Here is a 23,272-nt window from a genome sequence, read left to right as displayed (position 1 = left end):
TTGCAGCTGTGGGAGGAAAAAAAGGGAGACTAAAACTGAAAAAGATACATTGGCCATTTAAAAGAAGGGGCTGATGTTTTTGGGTTAACACATAGCACGAACCCAACTAAACATCCCCACACCCAATTCTCTGGGATAGCTTCACCCCTCCCCTCACCACGTTGCTAACAGCAGGGATGATTTCTTTTCAGCCACAAGCAAACAGCCCAGTAGGAACACCTCTGATGTCCCCTTAATAAAATTCCCCTATTTCAACCAGATGACCATGAATGATAACACTCTAAGGATAACACAGAGAGATAAAGAACGGATGTTGCTTGAATGACAGCAAACACCAGGACCACACACTGCCATACTTCCTTATGCAATGATTCCAGACTATGTGCTACTGGCCTGCCATGGTAAAGTGTCCTACCATGGAGGAAGCAATAAGGTTGCCCGCCCCAGAAACCTTTTGCAAAGGCTTTGGGAGTACCTCCAGGACAGCTTCATTGAGATGTCCCTGGAGGATTTCTGCCCCATCCCCAGACACGTTAACAAACTTTTCCAGTAGCTGTACTGGCCGCAAATGCATCCCAAGTCTTCAGGGCAAATTAATCATTAAACACGCCTGTTTTTAAACCATGTATTATATATACAAAGGTACACTCACCAGAGATGCCTTCTCTGCCTTCAAGGTCCGAGAGCCCAGGTTCATAAACATTTCCAAGCTGTTGGGGAGAACGGTTTCTCCGCTTGCCTGGTGTGTGCTATCATCTTCCTCGTCCCCAAAATCCTCAACACTTTTGCGTGAGACTCCCCCCTTGCAGGAGTCCATGTACAGGGGTGGAGCAATGGTAGGGGCACCCCCTAGAATTGCATGCAGCTCATCGTAGAAGAGGCATGTCTGTGGCTCTGACCCTGAGCAGGCATTTGCCTCTTGGGTTTTTTGGTAGGCTTGCCTAAGCTCCTTAAGTTTCACGCAGCACGGCTGCAGGTCCCTGTGATAGCTTCTGTCCTTCATGCCCTTGGAGATTTTTTCAAATATTTTGGCATTTTGTCTTTTGGAATGGATTCTGATAGCACAGATTCATCTCCCCATACAGCAATCAGATCCAATACCTCCCGTTCGGTCCATGCTGGAGCTCTTTTGCAATTCTGGGACTCCATGGTCAGCTCTGCTGATGAGCTCGCCACACTGGCCAAACAGGAAATGAAATTCAAAAGTTCACAAGGGCTTTTCCTGTCTACCTGGCCAGTGCATCCAAGTTGAGAGTGCTGTCTAGAGCGGTCACAATGGAGCACTGTGGGATTGCTCCCGGAGGCCAATACCATCGAATTGCGTCCACACTAACCCAAATTTGACCCGGCAATGTCGATTTCAGCGCTAATCCCCTTGTCGGGAGTACAGAAATTGATTTTAAGAGCCCATTAAGTCGACAAAAATGGTTCGTTGTGTGGATGGGTGCAGGGTTAAATCGATCTAACGCTGCTAAATTCAACCTAAACTTGCAGTGTAAACCGGGCTAAAAAAGCAGCTGTAATCAGCACATCAGTAAGCTAAGCTGACAATTCATGCCTATCTTGAAAGTATCAAGGCTGCATCTAGATCTCCATATATATCTATTACACAGCAACATTTCATTACATTATATTACACATTACAACAATGCTCAACTGGCTATTATTGAGTTCAAGGTGTTGGCTTCATCCTAAAACTATAAATGCATCCTGTTTATCTGAAGACACCTCTCTAGGCAAGACTGCCATAGTTGCAATCAGTGTAGGTGCTTGAGCTATGTCTACCTGTGTTTAGGCCTGATTCTTCAATTCATTCTTTGTGGGAGGACCTCTGTGCCCATAGAGAACCCATTCAAGATAATGGGGTACCTCATGAACTACGGGGTCCACCAGCATGGAACAAGTTGCATGATCATGGCCTCAAAGGAGAGAGAGAGATGACTCTAGATTTACTGGGTCCACCAGAACCCAGATTTAACAAACTTGTAGACACTCTGTAAAGCCTGTCTTTTTCTGTGAGTATTAGGAGAAGGAGATGCTGGAGTCATTGATGAGACATAAGGATTTTACAATTAATATAATTGTGATGAGCAAATATTTTATATGAAATCATGTGGACTAATGATATTTTTGCTGTTGATTTTAGTTCTGACAGTCTATTTTTATTTATTATGAAAGCATCCAGGAGAATAGATGAAAAAAAACGAACAAACAAACCCAACATTTTTCCCTTTTGTCCTCATGCAGATTAAAGAACATCAGCTTTCCTTTTATAATTGCCAAGGATTTCTTTCAAATTTGCTAAATATCATTTCCGATATAAACTCTTTAAATACTCTCCCAGTGTTTGCATTCTACTTATTCAGGTGCTTCTCTACAGATTCTACGCAAGTAGCAGTCACTTCCAGGAAATGGTGCATGTTAACTTACTTTCCCACTCTCTTGCATTACCTTTTACAGTGCCTGGTATTGCCATGTTTTGTTTTGTTTAAAGTGTTCCTGGTATCCAAGATTATTAAATTCAATACTGTTGCACATACTGCCACCTACTGTGACCCAACAAAATTAAGGCTAAAAGACTGCCCTTTGTTTCAGTGGGCTTTGAATCAAGCCCTAAACCAGCAGCCAAATTCTCCTTTCAAATGCATTTGAGTTCAAGCTGGAATAACTCCCTTGACTTCAGTATACATATCACTGTATAGGAACAGAGGACTGTGAACTTGTTTCGTCATGGCCTTGCACCTTGTGAAGTAATTTGCACTTGTGCATAGTGACTGTAAAACACTGTCATTTTGATTTGGTATGTTTCATACCCCTATACACAGCTGTAAATGTCTTCAAAAAGAGGTGGTGGCAGGGGAACTGAGAGCTGGCTGGGGCCAAATTCTGCTGTCCGTTACACCTGTGTAAGTAGTTTAACATAACTCAATTGAGAGCAGAATTTGGCCCCAGTTCTCTTACCTCCAAAGTTGCAGGGCCTGATTCAGTAAAGCACTTACTGCATGTCCTTATGTTCATCACTATTCAGGATAACACTTAAGCATATAAGCATATGCTTGAAGTTAGGCACATGCTTAGGCACCCTTACTGAACAAAGGCCACAGTTCCTAAGGGGACCACAGCTCAGGGTATTTGCAGTTCTTGATTCTAAGAAATATAGTATAATAACTATAAGCAGCAGCTGGTCAACTGAGGCTCATATTTAATTAGTAATCTACATTTCCAGCTTGGCTCCACTTTCTCCATTTAATACTACAGGAATTTCTAAGTGCAACATTGATGATAAATATATTGCTAAAGGATTTGGTTTGGGTGGGAGGATTTCGTTAATTCCAATCTATGTGGCTTGAGTGGAGATGAAAGAAAGGGAATTCCTTTTCAGTATTTTCATTAGAGCTTTGCACACAATAAAATATTTAAAAAGTAGTATTTGGTAATGGGGGAGGAGGGGTAGGTTACTGAGGGCCTCTCCACACAGTCTTTCCTGTTCAGCTGTTAAGTGTGCCCACAGCTGGAGTCACTCAGGAACAGCTTTAAATTCACACCCTGACCTAATCCTCAGTAACTTTCAAGTGTAGCTAAACCCTAATTTAACTTGAGCTTCAACTGACCAGTTCATCTTGGTGCTTAAATGTACGTTCAAAATTTATTTGGTTAAATATGCTTACAAGATCTTTGGATAGGGCAAAATAGCTGTGCTGAGCTCAAACTGGGAAAAAATTAAGAACATCCCATTTCATTGTCAGGTGTTCGCACCCCAGATCCCAGTCCTGCCATCCACATGGGAAGATCCTGCACTGACAAGGAGCAGCTTGTAGAACCAGAGGCCCTCAGTCGAGGCTGCGATATTTGGCTGGCAAACACCAGTTACAGATTTTTCTTTTTCAAATTAATGGGGTGGGGGGACTGCTCCATCTTTAGCTTTATGCAAAAGCTTCTTTTGAAGAAGGGAAAAAAACTTTCAACTTTGGGGGCAAATTGGCCATGAAAATGCCTAGTGAAGAAAAGCTTGACATGGGGCAGGTGACTCTGGGGGCGACACGGTCATTACAACGGTGGCTTAGTAGCCCGCTGGAAAGGGTTCAAGAGCGAGACCCGGACAGGTGGGGTCTCTCCCGCCCAGCGGGGCCACCGGTTTCACCGTGTGACCTTGTGCGCGTCATTCAGCTTCTCCGTGCCTGGGTTTCCTCGCCTGGCCAGGAGGGCTCCGGTCGGCCCCTTACCTTTGGGAGCCGTCAGGCCCGAGGGGGTGCTGCAGGGGGCTACGGGTTAGCAAATGATCGGTGCGGAGAAGGCAGTGGGGCGCTCCCCTCGCTCGGGGGCCTGGGGCTCGGCCTTGCAAGCCCGCGGGCTTCCCCCGCCCCCGGCTCCCCACCACGAGACCCCGCCCCGGGGCCGGGGCTTAATCCGCGCGGCTCCTCCTCCGCCCGGCTCCCGCGTGTGGGCAGCCAGGCCGGAGCCTCTGGGTCCTGCAAGCGGCCGGGAGCCGGGGCCCGCTCGCCCCCCCAGAGCCTGCCCATGTTCAGCCGCTGGCTCCTCCCCGCCTCGCTGGGCCGCGGGGGCTGCTGCTGCTGCCGCCGCCGCCGCCTGCTCGCGACGGCCGGGCGGGCTCGTCCGCTGGGCGGCGGCGGGCGTCCCTGCTGCGCGGCTCCCGGGCCTGGGCCGCGGCTGGGGGCCGCCGCTCCCCGCGGGCAGCCGTGGCGCTGGGCAAGTAAGTCGTGCCCTGGGAGTGGGGGCCCTGGTTGCTGCCCGGCCGGGGGGAGGCGGGTCGGCTCTGGAGTGGAAGCCCCACCTTTGGTTTGCTCCTCTGGGCGCTTCTCCTGGCCCCGGGACTTGGCTGCTCTGGCGGCAGGGCCGGGGCTGGCACTGCGAGGCGGGGAAGAGGCTTTTATAGACCCAGAGCGGCGCTCATCCTCCCGAGCAAGCCTTCAATCCAGGGGGCAATGGGGCAGTATTCCTCCCCACTGCCGGCCTCTCACTGCGGGGCGAGGGCGACCGGGCGTCCCGATAGTTGGGACTTTGTCTTATACCGCCCACCCCGCTTTTTCACACTTGCTGTCTGGTCACCCTATGGGGCGTACAGCTGTTGTTCCACCCTGTTCAGGCCTGGAAGTGGCTCCAGGGAATAGGTAGTTATAAGTCTATCAGTGTGCGTGTTTTAGGGGGACCAGACAGCAACTGTAGAAAAATCGGGGAATAAGTACCTATATAAGACAAAGCCCCAAATATCGGGACTGTCCCTATAGAATCGGGACATTAGTTAAAATTTGTAAGCACTCAGCGGATGCAAAAACTGTCATTTCTTCCTGAAGTATTAGGCCAGTATTTCATCTCTAAGTGCCTAACCCTTAAATAAATGGCTTGAATTTTGGAGTTGTGGGTCCTCGGCTCTTTTGAAAAGCAGGCCGCTTTTATTTAGGTGCCTAATTGTAAATAGTGGACCTGATTCTGCAATTGACTGCTTGGGAGCTGTGTAGTGGGGGCAAATAAGGCAGAGGGGTGGCCCACACACAGTCAATGGCAGGATTAAGGCCACTGCTATAATTACTCTGTTCGAGTAACATCCAGCTAAACCACAAATGGGCTTATGTCTACATATTTAACAGCCAACTAAGGAAATGGACACACTGCTCCTTTGAAGTTCTGGCTGAACCTGTCAGTCATTTATCAACATCCTATGCAGTATGAAATGCACATTAAGGCCTCCATCCTGCAAACACTCACTTTTTTACATTCAAACAAATGGTAGTCTCGCTGACGTCAGTGGGACTACTATGCACAAAGCATGTGAACGTTTGTAGAGCCTTACTGTTATATAGGGAGGCAAGGTGGCCTAGATCTCCGTTTTATACCCTGCTTTGCCACAGGCCTGTTGGGTGACCTTGGGCAAGTCGCTTCATTTCTTCATGCTTCCAGTTCCCCATCTGTAAAATGGCATAATGATACTGACCTGCTTTGTAAAGCACTGTGATCTACTGTTGAAAAGCACTATATAAGCACTAGGTATTATTATTCATTACCACAGTCCACAAATAACTAATTTGCTCAACAAATGTAGGCCCCAGTCCCCGCAGTGAACTTCATGCAGGCAGACTTGTATAGCTACACAGAGCTCATTGTAGGACTGGGGTGTTGTTCTTTATTGCAACTGCTTTGGGTTCTTAAAGGATACCCCAATTTAATCTAATTTCTATTTTTTTACCTATTATTGTTGCAAGTAAAACATAAGATTATCACAAACAGGGAAAGGAAATGTGTTTACTTTGCAGACTTGATGGCACTTTAGGTATAGTCAGTTTCTCCTGTTTGTATGGGTCTTTCACACAATAATGGGGAGAAACATTCTGAATAAGAAAACTGGTCATAAAGCCACAAACGTTGGCTCAAGGAATTGTAGTTTTATTAGATTTTAAGTTGACTATGCCTCTTAAATGAGCAGATTGGTTTTTTTTAAAGCAAAATTTTATTCGTTAACTGGGTTCCTTATGACAGTTTTCCACCTAGTGTACAAGAGAAGAAAAAAAATATGTATTTATCAAAAGACCGTGTGCTGGTAATAGAAAATTATAACTGCTGTGTGTCTTTCTTCAGATGAATTGGGTCGACACTCAGCGACAGAGGCCTCTCAAGCCACCTTAGCCAGTGTAGTCCCTGTGTTTGCAGTGGTAAGTGTATTGAAAGTTTTCAACAAAGAACAGTTTTTCCAAGCTAATCAGCATGTGTTTTTCTCAAACTGTTATTTGACAGAACTGGTCGTTCTCCATGATGTGTTGATAATTAGTGGATATTACTAAATAACTGTTTTAAAAACCCTAATTTGAGGGAAAGTAATGTTTATGTGGATATATTTGCAACAGTATTATAATGTGCTAGCAAAATACCAAGATGCTTTTCTTATGAGAAGATAATTCTTGTTAAATCACAATTTAATCATGAAGACACAGTTTTATTCTTGAAGAATTGTTGTAAAATACATGCGTTCACTATTAAAAATACACTATTTTTGCCTTTTTTTTTTTCTTATTAATGTAATGGAATGTGGTAGCTGAAATATAGGATAGCCAATGGTTGAAGGAAGAATATCTTTTAATAAGTATGCAGCTGAGAGAACTAGGCTAGCCATTTAAAGTGAACAATCTGTTCACAACCTCCTCATTTGCCACTGGAAGATGATGTGATCGCATGTGAAAGCAGATGTAACACCAGCCAGTTGAGGGCATCGGAACACATATAGGTCTTGATCCTACAATGGGGACCACATAGTTGTTTTTTCATATATACAACTACTGGCTTTGAAAACAAATTATGAATAGCTCTTGAATAAGCTACAGATTTCAAGGCAAAAGTGAAAAAGCTTTGATCAAATCAATTCTTGCAGTTTTTCCAATGACTTTAAGTTTACAGAAAATACTAATGTTATGTTAATACTTTGGAATATAAATGAAAAATAAATAAGATGTTAGAAACAAATTATTCCTTGCTTTGTTACATTAGAATGCTATCTATTCTTTCACTTACACATAGTGGAATTACATAGTAAATACCTTTCAAAAATCAGGGAGTGAATAGCCCCCCACAGTTGTTGCCCTTTGCCTTGTAAATTGTTCAGCTAAAACAACACAAGATGAAACAAGAAAACCTGAAACACAAAATGTAAAGAGCCCCTCTTGTGCCAACACAAAAATCTCATTCTCTGTTCAAAAAAAAAAATTCCTCCTGAGAAGTAGATATCTGTGTGAGCCAAATATATAGTTCTGAACTTAATTGGTGTACGTCTGAAAAATATTGTAATCGGTGCTGCTTTCCAGGTACCATGTGTAGCATCCACATGTTCAAATGACCTGAAATATGTTGTGTAAGGTATTCATAATTACCTGAGGAGTATTAGCAGAGACAAGGGGTAGCATAACTTGCCCCTCCTTAATAAGTGGACTGATTCACCCGCACTAGAATTCAAAGCAAATATAAGCAATTTCACACAGTTATTTTCCTGTATGTTATAGCAGCTTTGTGAGAACAAAATGCCTACTTCTGGTCTTCTCTTTTCTTTTTTCCTCCCTTTAGATGAAATTTGACAAGGAAGGAAATATTACCTCTTTTGGTAGGTAGTTTTCATTTTCTTTTCCTGTTTGCTCTTTTGTGCTATATAGAATTGCCTAAGTGGAAGTTTATACTGGACAGAGGGTTCAATTCATGAAGCTTTTGTGGGTTTAGATAACTCTTGGTGTTGCAGCATTCCCTTGGTTTTGCTTGTCTATTCTACACAACTTCTTATACCGCATTCATCACAGTGGTATCTGAGCACCTTCCAATAGTGCGTTAAGCAGTATGACTACCATGTGTCATGTGTGGTTCCGTTTTGCTTTCATCCTTTTCCTCTTTGTCCCAGTCCACCACCAGTATATATTTCCTTTTTTGGGATACTTTTGTGACATAACACGTGCTTTCTCAACTCAGCTTTGCTAATGTGTTCTTCTAACATGAAACATACTGTATTTGCCTGTTATTTTGGCTACTTTTAGACTTTTCTTTCTTAATAAACAAAGGGACTTCTCTTCCCACCCAAGTTCTGACTATTTTGCTGTGCTAGACAGAATTATATTGGGTGATCAAGGGGGGAAGCACTATAGAGTTAGATTCTTTCTGGGATTGCAAAACAGACTAATCCATAATTATAAAACACATTACTTTTCGCAGATATGATTTTTCTTTTTAAATGTCTTCTTGGTAGAAAGAAAGAAAACAGAATTGTACCAGGAACTGGGTCTTCAAGCCCGAGATCTAAGATTTCAGCATCTAATGAGCATTGCAACTAGAAACAACAGGATCATCATTAGAATGGAGGTAAAGTGATATTTTTATTTTCATTAACTTCAGTGGGTCTTAAATCTGTTTATAGATGTCAATAGACATTAAAATACACTTGAACTGTGTCTCAATTGCCAATACAGTCATGTTCTAGTGAGATCCAGGGGCCATTTTAATATTGGCTATCTATGGCCTGGATATAATATTATGCATCTGTCCTTACAGATAACCCTGGCACTGAATATCTAGCGAGCAGAAGCACTTCATGTTGCACTTCATAATAATGCGCTTCTTGTCTTTTGTAGGATGACCATCTCTATTCAAGAGGGCCAAAATTTTTCCCTTTGTGGGCATGATGAGAATTTTTAGAGGCACAGGATGAGCAGAGCTAAAAATTTGGAGAATCTTTCTTTCCTCCTGTCCCTGCAGTAACTCCAGAAGTCTCCTGGAGTACACTAAAGGAAGTGCTTCTGATGTCAGTCCAGTCCATATACTTTGGGGGTTGAGGGGAATGACCGTGGAAGATAGACAGTTGGGTACCCTGGACACGAGTGTGGCATAAAAATCTAGATAAATAAAAACAAAAGTTTTATCATAACAGTCCCCTTATGGGAAGTGGTTTTATTGAAAACTGAACTCTAAAATGCATTAAGTGGCAATGAGAAAATTAGTAACCTCCGTAAAGTATTAGCTGGCTGCCTAACTGCATTCTCTTTTTCAGTTTTTGAAGGCTGTGGTAACACCAGAGTTTCTTCTGATACTAGATTATCGCAATTTGAATATGGAGCACTGGCTGTTCCAAGAACTAGCATCTCAGCTGTCTGGAGAAGGTCAGCTAGTTACATATTCCTTGCCCTTTGAATTTAGAGCCATAGAAGCAATACTGCAATATTGGGTGAGCTGCTGGTTACTTTTAACTACTTTTGAAAATATTGTTTCATGGGAATGACCGTATAATTTTCTGTTCTGGAAATATTTAGTTACATTTTTAGGAATATTTTGGGTTTGCTTTGGGCTTTTTTTTTTTTTTTCTTTTCCTCTTTTCCTTTTTTTGTTGTTGTTTCTTTTGGTTATGGGGGGATCTAGACGAACATTTAACAGTGAGAATGAACTATTGGAAAAAATTACTAAGGGGCATGATGGATTTTTCGTCACTTGAAGTTTTAAAATCAATATTGACAGATATATGCTGAAATATAAAAGTTACGGTTTGATGCTGAAATTACTGGGGGAGGTTCTCTGGCCTGTGTTATGCAGTTGGTCAGACTAGATCAGCATTTCCTGAATGCGACCACCAGGGGCTTTTTTTGTGGCTGTGGGTGTAACAAGTTGGGCAAAGCAGTGGCCTATCCCCCCAGGGCCATCAGCAGGGGTTGGCTCTTGCCCCCCTCTGGAGCCATGAATACTAGAAGAGCAGACAGCCAATGAGTTCTCTACCTTCTTGGGGGTTGGGTGGCTCAGGCTTCAGCCCTGGGGCAGCAGGCTCCAGTCGTTGGACTTCGGGCTTTGGCCTAAATTCCCTCTAAATTGCGCAGGCTATCAAGAGCTGCACAGGTGGGGAGAGGCGCCTCTTCTGCGGCCCCGCCCCAGCCAGGGAGAGGCGCCTCTCCCCTGGCCCCAGCCCCAGAGCTGCCCCAGTGGGGAGTGGCACTGTCCCCCAGCCCTGGGATGCTGTGACAAGAGAGGGCTGGGGGAAGTCCTGGCAACTTGCACCCCAAACCTCTCATGCCCAGCCCCACCCCAGAGCCCGCACCCCCAGCCAGAGCCATCAGCCCTCCCCACACTCCATCCCTCTGCCCCCTCCCACACTGTGAACCCCTCGGCCCCACCCCTGCCACACATCACCTCCATATTGGGGCACATAACAAAATTCATTCCACACAGATGTAAACAATTAGAGGGAACATTGGCTCTAGCCCTGGACCCCGGCCACACTGCAGCAGATGCTGGCCCTGGGCTTACCACCCCCTTGCATTGCCTCTGCCCCCCCTTGCCTCCCTACCCACCTCCCCATCCAGGACTTTGTCCCTTGGCTTGCCAGGGCTGAGTAAGTCTGCTGTGAAAATTGATATTTGGGTGTTTGTTAACATCACTCTTCACTCCCTCCCAGCTAGTTAGTAAGTCTGGTGTGAAAAGTGATATTAACAAACATCCAAATATCACTTGTCACATCAGCAGACTTACTAGGTGGGAAATCTTTTTAAAAAAGCAAAAGAAACAACAACAAAAAGACAAGAATATGCAAAGCCACCTTATTTGTGTTTCTGTTCTGCTTACTCCAGTAAAGAATAGAGACAACTGTACATTATTTTTATTATTGAGTCTGCAAAAATACCCTGCATCAATAAATTACAATGATTTGGATATGTATAAGTGCATATTTGTTTTTCATAAAGTTAATTAAATATTTTAGGAAAAACTGTCAGAACGGCCATGAGCAAGAGTTAGTGGCCACAATTTGCAGCCACCAAAAAAAAATTGTTGAGACCCGGACTAGTTGATCATGATAGTCCCTTCTGGCCTTAAAGTCTATGAATGTTAATGGAAATATGACACCATTTAAGGTTGACCAGATTTCAGACACATGAACCTCAGATCATGTTTATTCAGTAGTTGGCGTAATGTTTCCATTTTATGGAAATTCATTTTGTTCAAAAAATATTGCGGTGGGTAAACTTTTTCTTGTCAATGCTAGCTGTATTCCAGATAGCTCCTGTGTATTGAAAAAGTAGATTGCATACCTGATTGTAACAGTGAATTCTGTGTTCAGTAAGAGAAGTCAGTTGCCCAAACCATTCTAAAAGGATTATTTTAATTCTTATGAAGGATCATGTTATTATCTAGATCAGCAATCTGCAAGGGAGACTTAACATTTTGCAATCTCAGATCATTGAGACGCTGGAAGCGCTAGTGGACCCCAAACTACTGTCTGTGGATAGAAGTAAACTACACATTTTGCTACAAAATGGCAAGAGGTAAATAAGAGTAAGCAATGGGGAATATAGCTGAACTTCAGAAAATTGTGTACAGTATACATTTCCTAGGAAACTTTACTTTTGAGTTGTGCAACTTATTTGTCATTGTAAATTCAAATGCATGAACTATCTAGTTGGAAAAAAATGAAATCCCACTTTGTGGCATTTGTAGTCTACCTTCTAAAACTGTGCATAATGTAAAAAAATTAATACCAGGCAATTTAATATGTACATTGTAATGTAAAATCGGGAGTTCAAACCATTTGAGTACACATGAACTTATTGGGCTATGCTGTGTGTCAATACAACAGACAGTACAATTGTCTGAATCAAATTACTTGTTTCTCTGAGTGCTCATGAACCCTTGAAATATGTCCAGAATACACCGTTAAATCGTTTTCAGTTAAGGTTTTGGTGATTTTGGGGCAGCTGGTCCCAGAATTGACCAGTACCATGGCTAAATGCAAAAGGGATTTAAATTTTCTAAGAAACTTCCCCAGTGACTCATTCTGTAAAGATCCAGGGAAAATGAAAATATTACCTCTACAGTAATGCAAATGGGATTGCCTGTTTGTTTTTTCTTTAGTTTGTCAGAATTAGAAACAGATCTTAAAGTTTTCAAAGAAACAATCCTGGAAATCTTGGATGAAGAGGAATTAATAGAAGAGCTCTGTCTAACTAAATGGACGGATCCACAAGTATTGTAAGTAAAATTGGGTAATCCAGAACACTTTTTAAAATGTGTCTTGTCCAAGGACAACGTGAATACCAGATTAGATTGCTTCTCTCCCCTCCCCTCGAAAAAAAGATCTGTACAATGTTTTTAAACCATAATGCTTTACCTCTTTTTAAAAGGTGTTTTACCGCATCATCACAGTGTGAGCATGGTGTTAGCAGCATTACTGATACTAGGGTGGAAGCATCGAAGGTGCTCTTCATCCACTGTTTGACTTAGCTGGCCAGCCTTGGTGAACATGAGATGGAAAGGGGAGGAAAAGACAACCATGACTGAATGGGGAAACAGAAGGAGAAATGGAGATGTCAGTTTCCAGTTGAGACAAAACTTTTAAGATACGTTTTTAGAGAGAAAAAAAACCAATATTTCACAAATGAAATAAAGAACCCCACTGAAAATTGGTCTGAGGTGGATCAGTTGCCCTACCTCCCTATATATAAGCTGGCACGCTAGCCTTGAAGCTTACTGTGCCCACGAGCAGCGCTCCCTTGATGGATATGTAACCCCACTGTAGTAGCACTTAGCCCTGTTTTCATAGCCACTATCAGTATATAAATTAGCATTGTGGTATAGCATCCCAAGAGAACCGCACGTCTGGAATAGCCACATGTCATCCCTCCTGTGTGCTGATACAATATCATGCGCACATCAGTGGCCACTTTAACAACAACAAAAATAACCAACCATATGTCCCATATTAACGATGAGCTGCTGGTCTGACCCTTACTTAAAAATCCAGGGCATACTGACTTATTGGCATATCCGACTTGAAGCTAAGAGCAAACTGGCTTCCTGCCTCAGTTCCCATGCAAATAATGCCAAATGACAGTTCCACCCCACGCTTCATGGCAACTTAGTATTATTTGTACAGCACCAAATGCATGATATAGCTCCCTGCCCTGCACAGCTTCAAATCTAAATAGACCATAATTATCCAAAAGGTGGGGTGTGAAGGGACACAATGTGCGAAATCAAGAAGTGTACCTGAGAAGGCATGGAGGAAGCTGGACGTGAGGTGTATTGATGCCATCAGTGTACTCTCGCACATTGACTCAAGCATTGGTGCTTATAGACAGAAAGCTATGTTCATCATATCTTCATGTGGCGATACAGCCAAGCATCAAGGGCTTGTAGGACGGAGGGAGCCTTTTTTGGAGTGGTGGGGGAAGGTAGAGACTAATTTCATGAAAGCAAAGATGTTGGAAGCTACTTTTTTAAATCCTTTGAGTCTGTTGTTCAGTCCTCCTCTTTCTATGGCTATAGAGAAATTTAAAGGCATTCACCATCAAGCCAACTAGAACTGGATTTTGGGTGCTTGGTACAGACAATGTCTGCCACCAGAAACTGAAGACTTCTAAGACTACCACCATCCCCTTATGACGTGCAACTGAAACCTCTATGTTTGGAAGGTTAGGAAGTGAATAGCCAGCCCACCTCAAAGGGACCCTCTCTTTAGGAGAGAGACTAGGGTCCTTTTATCCCACCCCTTCCAGAGGCCCTAGTTACCTCAGACACATGAGTCCTTAGGCGTGGGTCTAGAGATGAGTTTAAGGAAAAACAGCTTCAGAGAGACTCCTTTAAATTGCTCCTTGATAAGGTAAGCAAGTTCAACAGTATCCATAGGAGACATTGGAGGGTACCCAGTCCCTCCTGGCAAATAGTGCAGTTAAGGTCATGCCACTGGGTGAAAAAGAGGGATGGGGGTTTATTCCAAGTTTTTCTTGACATCTTAAAAATACAAGAAGGCCATCGTGGCTCTCAAAGACCTTACTGTTTGCCTAGTCAAAAGAAAGATCCAAAAAGATAACTACAGAAACTTGAATGCCTGTTCTAGAGAAGGTGACTGGCTAGGTCAGTAGTCCCCAACGTGGTGTCCATGGGTGCCCGCCGGGGCATTTATGTGCGCCCGCCTAGCGACACGGTGTGAAAAGTAGTGCCCAGCAGGGAAGAGAAGCCGCGGCCCCGTGCCTACCAGGGACAGAGAACTAGAGGGCTGCAGGCTGCGGGCGCCAGTGTTCTCTGTCCCCGGCAGGCGCAGGGCCACAGCTTCTCTCTGCGCTGCCCAGAACTGCCAAAAAAAAAAAAAAACAACCCACCACACACACACACCCAGACTCTGCCGCCCCAAGAATGGACAGAATGCCGCCCCTTAGCGTGTGACGCCCCAGGCATGTGCTTGCTCCGCTGGTACCTGGAGCCAGCCCTGTATGTGAGTATTCTTCCGCTGCACTGATACTGCTGTTTTCTCGTGCTTTGCGATTTATTGTTTTTTTTAACATTTTGCCCCAAAATGAGCGGTTCAAATAAAAGACAACGTATGTATTATATCAGTGCAGAGTGGGAAGAATCCTATTGGTTTATTGAAAATAAAGGGAAATGTGTTTGCTTATTGTACGGTGGTACTGTTGCAGTGCCGAAGAAACATAATGTCGAACACCCTTTCCAAACTAATCACGGTTCTTTTGACATTAGCCATCCACTTAAATCTGAGTTGAGAAAGGTTTGATTTGAGTTGATTAATTTTCTTCTATGTGCCCAGCAATCTGTTTTCACTAGACAAGAGGTAAAAGTCTAAAAGTGCTACTATTGCCTCCTTTAAAATTGCTCATCTGCTCCCAGAGAAGAAAAAACCCTTTCAAGATGGTGAATTGTTGAAGGATGCCTTTTTAACTGGTGCTGATTGCCTGTTTCAAGGATTTCCTAACAAGCGTGAGATTTTGTCAGCATTACAAGATATGCAGTTATCAGACAACACAGTTACGAGGAGGATATGTGCAATTTTAAGTGACCTGCAAACTCAGCTAAAGGATGACTTGGAAATATGTGACTGGTTTTCACTGCAGTTCGATGAGTTGACAGATATATTGGATACAGTGCAGTTAGCAGTTATGGTGAGGATGGTATTTAGTGATTTCACCGTAAAAGAAGAGTTACTAAAAGTATTGCCTATGAAAGGGTGAACAAAGGGTGAGGATAGCTATAATTTATTCAAATCATACGCAACATCAATTAGTATGCCACTACACAAGCTGTCTGCGATTACCATTGATGGGGCACCAGCAATGATGGGCAGCGCCAATGGATTCATTGCACTCTGCAAGAAGAATGAATCCTTTCTGAACTTTATCTTATCATTGCATTATGCACCAAGAAGCTTTGTGCATCAAAGTTCTTTCTTTTCAACATGTCATGAATATTGTTATTAAAATAATTAACTCTATTTGAGCTAAACATTTGCAACACCGACTTTTTAAGGCCCTGTTGGAAGATGTTGATGATAAACAATCTGATCTTTTCTTGCACACAGAAGTACGATGGCTGAGCAAAGGTAAAGTTCTTGCATGTTTTTTAAGCCTAATTGAAGAGATCAAAGAATTTCTGAAGTCCACAAATCAGAACTTCGAGCAACTAGAAGACTCCAGCTGGTTAATGGACTTGGCTTTTCTTGCCGACATCACGGACAAATTGAACCTTTTAAATCTTGAGTTCCAGGGAAGAGACAAACATGTGGCTCAAATGATAGGTTCTGTAAAATCATTCAAAGCAAAAACTGATCTTGTGGATGTCACATATGAAGACGAAGTCTCTCGTACATTTCCCAAATATGAAGAAAATGGTATGTGACCGTGCTTTTAACCCATCACCATTTGTTATCCACATTCAAACACTTCTGGAACAATTTGAAAAGAGATTTCAGCAGTTCACCATCATTGAGCCTGTAGTTGCCTTTCTTGTGAATCCTTTTACTTGCCAAATAGAGGTAACAGAAATGGCTACATCAGTTGCGAGTCTCATTCAAGTAAGAACAGAAGACGTGGAACTGGAGATTTTGGACCTTCAAAATGATATTGTTCTAAAATCCTGCGTAACAGATAAAAACTTTTGGAATCTGGTTGACCGAAAAAAGTTTCCTGTCTTAAAAAATGTAGCATACAAAATAAAATCTTATTTCGGTTCCACTTATCTATATGAAGTTCTGTTTTCAACAATGAACATCATAAAAATCAAAATACAGATCTCTGCTTACAGATGCCCATCTTGACGATTGCTTCTGAACGGGAATATCATCCTACTCTCCCAACTACGAAAAATTGGCTGAAGAAACGCAGTGTCAAAAATCACACTGACTTTATTAGAAAAATCATGTGAATTAATGATACCTATATTCCATTAAGTGCTGATAAGCGCGTATGATTAACTTGTGTTTACCTTTTTTTCATGTTTGTTTGTTTGTTTATTGAAATCCGGATACAAGTAACAATACAAAGAATATTTTTTAATTAACCATAACTCGCTATCTATGTTAAAGTAAGAATAATAAATATATTTGGACCAGCAGTTCAACAATGTTTTATATATAGGACTGAAATATTACTAGCTTCACTTTCTGCTACAGCTAGTCTACATTTTTCCAAAAAACTGTCCAGTCAAAAAATAATTTTACTTTTTAAAAATAAATAAGATGAAAACTGTTTGTGATATTTATTTTGTAAAAACGCATTAATTTTTCTTCCAGGTAGATAAAAAAGAGCAAATTCACATGGTAAGGTGAAAGAGTAATTGCCGAATAATTGAATTAATACCTTTTACATGTAAAATTACCTTTCTCTTATGGATTCCTATACTATGTAATATTAAATATGATGTTTTTTGTATTATTTAATGTACAAATACAAAATAAGCCTTGAAAAATTGCTGGTGCCCGCCACACTCTTCTGAAAACATGGATGTGCTCTTGGCCACAGAAAGGTTGGGGACCCCGGGGCTAGGTGCTCTGTGCCTTGTGGATGCTACCAGGCACCTATGATTCATCCAGCAGGACTGAGATCTCTCAAACTTCAAGAAGAGGGATAGTGCCAGCAGTTTCACATACTGACTGTTGGGCTGCTGTCATCAGATCCTGGGTGCACAAAATACTTCAACGAAAATGCTTTAGTTATTGTCGATGTGCAACTAAACACGTGTGTAAGTGCCAAGTAGATTTCAATGTTGTGTGTAGAATTTAGACCTCACTGTATGGAGGAACAGAAGGGAGTGTTACAGCATTACCGTCAACTTCCACCATTTGAGGGTACCAGAAAATTAACAGTCTCCCTTAAAAATGTCACAATATGATGCTGGGACACTAATATTTATACATTGCCTGTGCATGTTTACAGCATGGCAAATGTTACCCATTTTACTGACCAAAGTAACTGACTTTTTTTGCTCTTCAGCTAATAGAAATTGGAAAAGCACGCACCTTCTTTTCCATGACATTCTTTGTAACAGCAAAAGTTCCCCATGTGCCCAACTGGATTTTGCAGCAATGTTGTAAAACAGGACTCGTGGAGTTTTGTTTTTTTTTACCTCGTCACTTCATTCTGGGCCCATGCTTCAGAACATGTAAACACGTTGTTAAGCGCATTGCTGATCTCTAACTAGAAAATACAAATTGTTGCTCACAGTGAGAAGAGCATGTCTGGAATTGACCATGCAGAGGAAATGGAGCTGCTGCTGGAGAATTATTACAGACAAGCCGAAGATCTCGCTAATGAAGCACGTGAACTCAGAGTATTGATTGATGATTCCGAAAGTATCATCTTCATCAACCTGGACAGGTTAACTATACTTATGACACATACTACTTGTTATACTGCCAGAAACTTTGTAGAAATTAGTGCTGTTTTACCCTTTTTTGAATTAGAGTCTGAGAGCAGACATTGGGAACCAAAACTGGGAGGCTCTTATTCCTTGTGGTTCTGGGGAGGTAATAGTTCAAGGAAAGACCCAGATGTTCATGGGGAAAGTATAACTTATTTATGAAGAAATGCTATGTAATGCAACAAAACTGAAACTTGAATTGACTTTTACATGGAGGTTGCACTTAAGTGTTGGCATCTGCCTTCAAGAGCATGTCCCTAATTTTTCTGGGTCACATCTTCTGCTATCCAATAAATGTTGCATCCACATTAAGCATGATGGTACAGTAATCAGCTTAGTTTGCATCAAATATTTAGCTTTATTAAGACTAAACTTTTGTAAATAAAAGGCTGAAATTTGTTATTACACACTAATAATCTTTTTCAGTTTTCTGTATTTAAAAATAATTTATACAGTCTTAACATTTTGAAGTGTGTCATATAAGCCACTGTTGAGAAGCAGTGTATGATATTCTTTCCTTCTCCTCAAATGGGGAGTTACCTCTAGACGCATTCACAGTGGACACTCCCATCAGAAGGCCAGCAAGAGTTGAGAAGAGGTGGATTTGGAGTGTCCCAAAGTAGACTCTGCTTTACAGTCCACAGCATTTTCTGACCCTCTACTTCTTTGTAAGTAGACTTGCAAGGTAACAGTAAATGTATCTTTTAAATAATCATTTATAAACTCCTACAGTTAATGGTAAGAAAACAAAATGTAAGTTTCCGTAAACTTTTACTGTTACTTTACAGACATACTTATAACGGGTGTGACCAGATATCCTAGATCCTGCTGATTGCAAAGCAGAGTCTGCTCCCTGAGATGTGCACTGCTGTTGCAGTTTCAAAACGTCTCTTTGGAGAAAAATTGCTCCATCAACGGTTCTGATGTGGTGCATGCTGCATAAAACTTTACTACTAGACAGCAAGTAAACATCTGTGTTCATCTCCTAAATCTCTCTCCCTTCTCCAGCCACCGTAATGTGATGATGAGACTGAACTTACAGCTGACCATGGGGACTTTCTCTCTCTCTCTTTTTGGACTGATTGGAGTAGCCTTTGGTATGAACTTGGAATCCTCCTTTGAAGAGGTGAGAACCAGTGCTGCTTTAGAATTGGTTTTATAACTACTGACAGACAACACCTGACTTAACCCAGGTTTTCCGTTAAGTAGAACACTCTTCACTGATAAGACTCCAAATTTATACTGGTGTAAAGTGAGAGAATTGGGCCCACTGATTCCAGCTTTAGTGCAATGACTTTCTTTTGAGGTGAATTAGTTCATGGCTTGTTCAGTTATGCCTCTGCTGCAGGACATTCTTCTGGATGATCAGGAAGAGTAATACTTTAGGAGGAAAAGGTAGGACAATACTGTACTTGGGCATGGTGGCTGACAATAGGCATGGTAATGTTCAGCCATTCATACTTCTGAAAGGTCTTCGAGTTTGTATTAGCGTCACTTTCATATGCAAAGGTTTAAATTGGTTAAATCATTTTCTAGACTTCATGGTGGAGCCATGACTCCATTGCAAATTAAATAATTACACTTAGGCTATGTCTATGCTACCGTGGTAAGTCAACCTATGCTATGCAACTCCAGCTATGTGAATAATGTAGCTGGAGTCGACGTATCTTAGGTCGAGTTACCATAGGATCTACACTGCAGGGGTTGACTTACCTTACTCTTCTCGTCAGGGGTAGAGTACAGAGATCGACTGGAAAGCAATCTGCTGTCGATTTGACAGGTCTTCACTAGACCCACTAAATCAACCAGTGGTGGATTGATCTCAGAGCATCGATCTGGGCTGTAGTGTAGATGTAGCCTTAGATTGGTGGTAGCTGTCACACTTACATGCATTACCTTAAAAAGGAAGAGATTTCTTCTTCGCCACCTTCACACACAAAAAATTAGGTGGGGGGAAATCTCTACATTCTTGATAAAAACAAGAGCTATCTTTGAAAAGAACCATGCATGGGCTAGTGTGGTAATGAGGAACATTAAGTGCAGAGGCCAGCACACCAGTGCTCTGGAAATGATGGTGTTTCAAGTGGATCACTTTGCCTTGCAATAACCCAGAGTCTCAGCTAACCTTTCCCAGCCAAGGAAATTCACCATACTGTGAACTTTAGAGGGGACAGGGAGGGAATCCACTGAGGACCCTTCCACCACATAAAGAGCTGCATGATTAATGGCTATTTTTTCCATTGCTAGGACAACAGAGCATTTTGGCTGGTGACAGGGATTATGTTTTTGGGAAGCGGCCTTATCTGGCGGCGTTTGCTTTCATTCCTTGGACGGCATCTAGAACCTTCACTACCTCCCCAAGTACGTATGGCTGGCTAAAGAGTTCCCATTGCCTTCTGCATGCACAGTACCACTGCTACTTCCTGTGTTTGGTGTGTACTATGGAATTTGTAATGGGTGTGATCAAGGGACACAACTTCCACTTTTATGGAAGTCATTGGTTAAATCCATGTCGCTCAACTTGGGAGGGTGGTAGGGTAGTCTTCCCTTGGCAGGCATAGGGGGAGCACAGGACAGGGCAAAGGAGAGTTGTGTGACCCAAGATGTACTGCTTCACGCTGCAAGTATTTGCTGCTGCCAGAAGTGACGTGGCAGGCAATACCTTGAGAGCTGCCCTTAGTGTAACTGGTAACAGGAGCGGCTCACGTGTACATGGCCACAGCAGTCCTCCCTCTGCTTCTATGGCACTCAGCTCAGCCATGCTGCTGTTCCACTCCTCCCTACCCCTCACCCAGAGGTAGCTTGGTGCTGGAAAGGGGGAGCTAGAAAAAATCACAGCGGGGAGCTTGGTGGGGAACAAGAACAAAAGACTAGCCTAAAGAGCACAGAAAGAGAGAGGCTGTCACTTGTGCTGGTGCCAGGGGGGCATCCTCACCCTCCAGGTACTTGCAGCTGTTCCTCCTCAGATGCACTCCAGAATCCTTTGTGCTGACTTTCATAGCTTTTCACAGCTTGATGACACTTCAAAAGAGGCTTCCTGAGAACTGGCAGGCACTTGTATACGCCATGGCCCTTTTTTTTTTTTTTTTAAATAATCATTAGCTATTGTATGACTTGTCTAGGTGCCCACGTTGCTGAAAAAAACGCATCCAACAGCTGGAAGAATTGAAATAAAAAATGACCTTAAAACAGAAGCCTTTACATCAAGCAGAAGCACGCTGACAAATCGATAGAACAGGAGAAAGCAACTGGCTTTTTTCGTTACATGGTGAACTGTACACATACTTGTGCACCTGTTTTTCCTATAGTAAAAATTAAGAATTTTTAAACTCCTAGAATGTCAGTGTATATCTTATGCACCAAAATGTTTTTAAAGTTGATATTTAATGGCACAAAAGTCAGTAAGTGCAGAGAGAATATTCCCATAGGATCCTTAATTTTTTTTCTCATGTGTTACAAGAGGATTTTGCTAGACTACAGCATGATGCCCAGCTTGCAATTTCAGGCTCTTACAGTTTGAGGTCTTGCATTCAAGGATTACTCAGGCCCAGCCTTCATTAGTTAGGCATTGACAGGATTTCAGCCTAGGGCAGTAGTGCTAAAGATAGAGGCTAAAATTAAAAACAAAAACTAATATACTTGTCCTCAATAGGAGCTGGTTTGATTTTTGAAAATCAGGTTAATCATTCAGGAGCTGAGAGCTGGAGTTAGGAGCCAAACTTTAGGCCTTTTTTTTTTTTTTTTTTTTTTTTAAATGTAGGGTGGTTGTTTTTTCCTTTTTTGTTTTTCAAGGTCGCATTCACGCTCTAGAGACTAGGATCCCAGAAGCAGGAATCAAACTCACATTTCTTGCAGAGCACTAAGTCAGCACAGCCAGACCAACAAATACAGAAAACTGCTTTGGTTCTGTTAAATGAAAAACGAACAAGTTTTGAATGTCCAGTGCTCACCTATTCAAAGACTAAGCAGGCCCGAATGGGCTTAGTTTTTAAAATGAGAACAGCAGGGCCTTTCAGACTGGTAGCAGATGCACATTTCAAGTATGCAACCATTGCCCTTTCAATTGCAACTGACTAGGTGTATTTACACGTGTAGTATAACAGATCCGTATTCGATTAGTAAGATCTTACCTTAGAGCCTGATCCAACTCCCATTTAAAAAAGAAAAGTCAGACTTTTTTTCCTGACCTGACTCGTTTCCTTCCATCTCCTTCTGAAAACATAAATGACTAGGATCATGAAGCATACTGCAGCTATCTTGCAGCTGATTTCATTACCACACGTGGTGGGTGAGATTAGGGGCAAATGTGGGGTGAAATCTGTCTGCAGGTCAGGGGAATGGGAGGTAGTAGCAAAGTTATGTAACTAAGGGGTACAAAGATCAAGTTTGACTATCAAAAAAGTGCTGATTTGATTCCTGCGATGGTGGAAGAGAGTTAAATGCCTGCTACTTCCACCCACCTGCTATTTGCCTCTCCTGAGGGCCTTACCCCACTGTGCAGAGTGACTGTAAAACCCTTCTAGATCAGAATGGGAACACTTACACCTGTGCCAGGTACAGTTAGATAGTTCTTTAGCCAGCAACTTAAACATTGTGTAAACCACTTCCCACCTGACAGGCTGAAAAATTTATTGTAGCAGCAAAAGCGTAATTAAGTGCTCAGGTGAACAGAAAATGGAAACTAAAGAGTTCAGAAATTGTTATACTTCTGCAAGCGTGTTGTCTTTCAGAGTAAAATCCTGTGTGGCGTCTAAGGATTATCAACTAACTGATTTAACTTTGTGCACCCTTATACTTTCAAAGCATAACATCATATAGGATAATGCACTGTTCTTTCTCTGTATTCTACTTTAAAGGTAGTAGGGGATTGGGTGGCAGTTGAAATCCCCAGTGGCTAAATCATTACCATCTGCTGGTTAAGTGACTTCTAGGAAGTGGTTTGGTCTTGATCCAGCTCCTAGTGGGGAAACTGTTCACAAAATACGAACACCCATGAGGTTGAGGGCTAATGTTGGCATACCCAGAGAGGGGAATGAGTGAATGGGTATGGATACTGATGTTCTGACTCAGGAAATGATCCCTTCAGGTCAGGGTTTTGAAATACATTCAC

At 42.3% G+C, this 23,272-nt stretch overlaps 2 protein-coding genes across 7 annotated transcripts in view; one reads left to right on the top strand and one right to left on the bottom strand.

Annotated features, from left to right (window-relative positions):
- Positions 1 to 4,484, bottom strand: part of DCDC2 (doublecortin domain containing 2) — a 242,081-nt gene extending 237,597 nt beyond the window's left edge. For 3 of the 6 annotated variants that reach the window (XM_073331884.1, XM_073331883.1, XM_073331885.1), the window contains exon 1: positions 4,224 to 4,484. The gene's annotated coding sequence lies outside the window, so the exon portion shown is untranslated. The remainder of the gene's footprint in view (positions 1 to 4,223) is intronic. The other 3 variants (XM_073331880.1, XM_073331881.1, XM_073331882.1) reach the window with 1 other exon arrangement.
- MRS2 (magnesium transporter MRS2) lies at positions 4,414 to 22,865 on the top strand. The gene is made up of 11 exons (XM_073331886.1): positions 4,414 to 4,711; positions 6,592 to 6,665; positions 8,065 to 8,101; positions 8,732 to 8,844; positions 9,530 to 9,703; positions 11,653 to 11,783; positions 12,370 to 12,486; positions 17,967 to 18,119; positions 19,171 to 19,288; positions 20,410 to 20,523; positions 21,285 to 22,865. The coding sequence occupies exons 1-11, from the start codon at positions 4,519 to 4,521 to the stop codon at positions 21,393 to 21,395; spliced, it is 1,335 nt and encodes a 444-aa protein (XP_073187987.1). The 5' UTR covers positions 4,414 to 4,518; the 3' UTR covers positions 21,396 to 22,865.
- The last annotated feature ends 407 nt before the right edge of the window (positions 22,866 to 23,272 follow it).

The sequence above is a fragment of the Lepidochelys kempii genome, chromosome 2, assembly GCF_965140265.1.
Source record: "Lepidochelys kempii isolate rLepKem1 chromosome 2, rLepKem1.hap2, whole genome shotgun sequence".
Taxonomy (NCBI): Eukaryota; Metazoa; Chordata; order Testudines; family Cheloniidae; genus Lepidochelys; species Lepidochelys kempii.
Note: the sequence above shows the minus strand (reverse complement) of the source record. Positions and strands in the feature narration are given on the sequence as shown.

Coding starts and splice junctions, on each gene's coding strand:
- MRS2 (XM_073331886.1), top strand. CDS start 4,519: ATGTTCAGCCGCTGGCTCCTCCCCGCCTCGCTGGGCCGCGGGGGCTGC. Junction 4,712..6,591: donor GCAGCCGTGGCGCTGGGCAA/GTAAGTCGTGCC, acceptor GTCTTTCTTCAG/ATGAATTGGGTCGACACTCA. Junction 9,704..11,652: donor AAGCAATACTGCAATATTGG/GTGAGCTGCTGG, acceptor GTTATTATCTAG/ATCAGCAATCTGCAAGGGAG.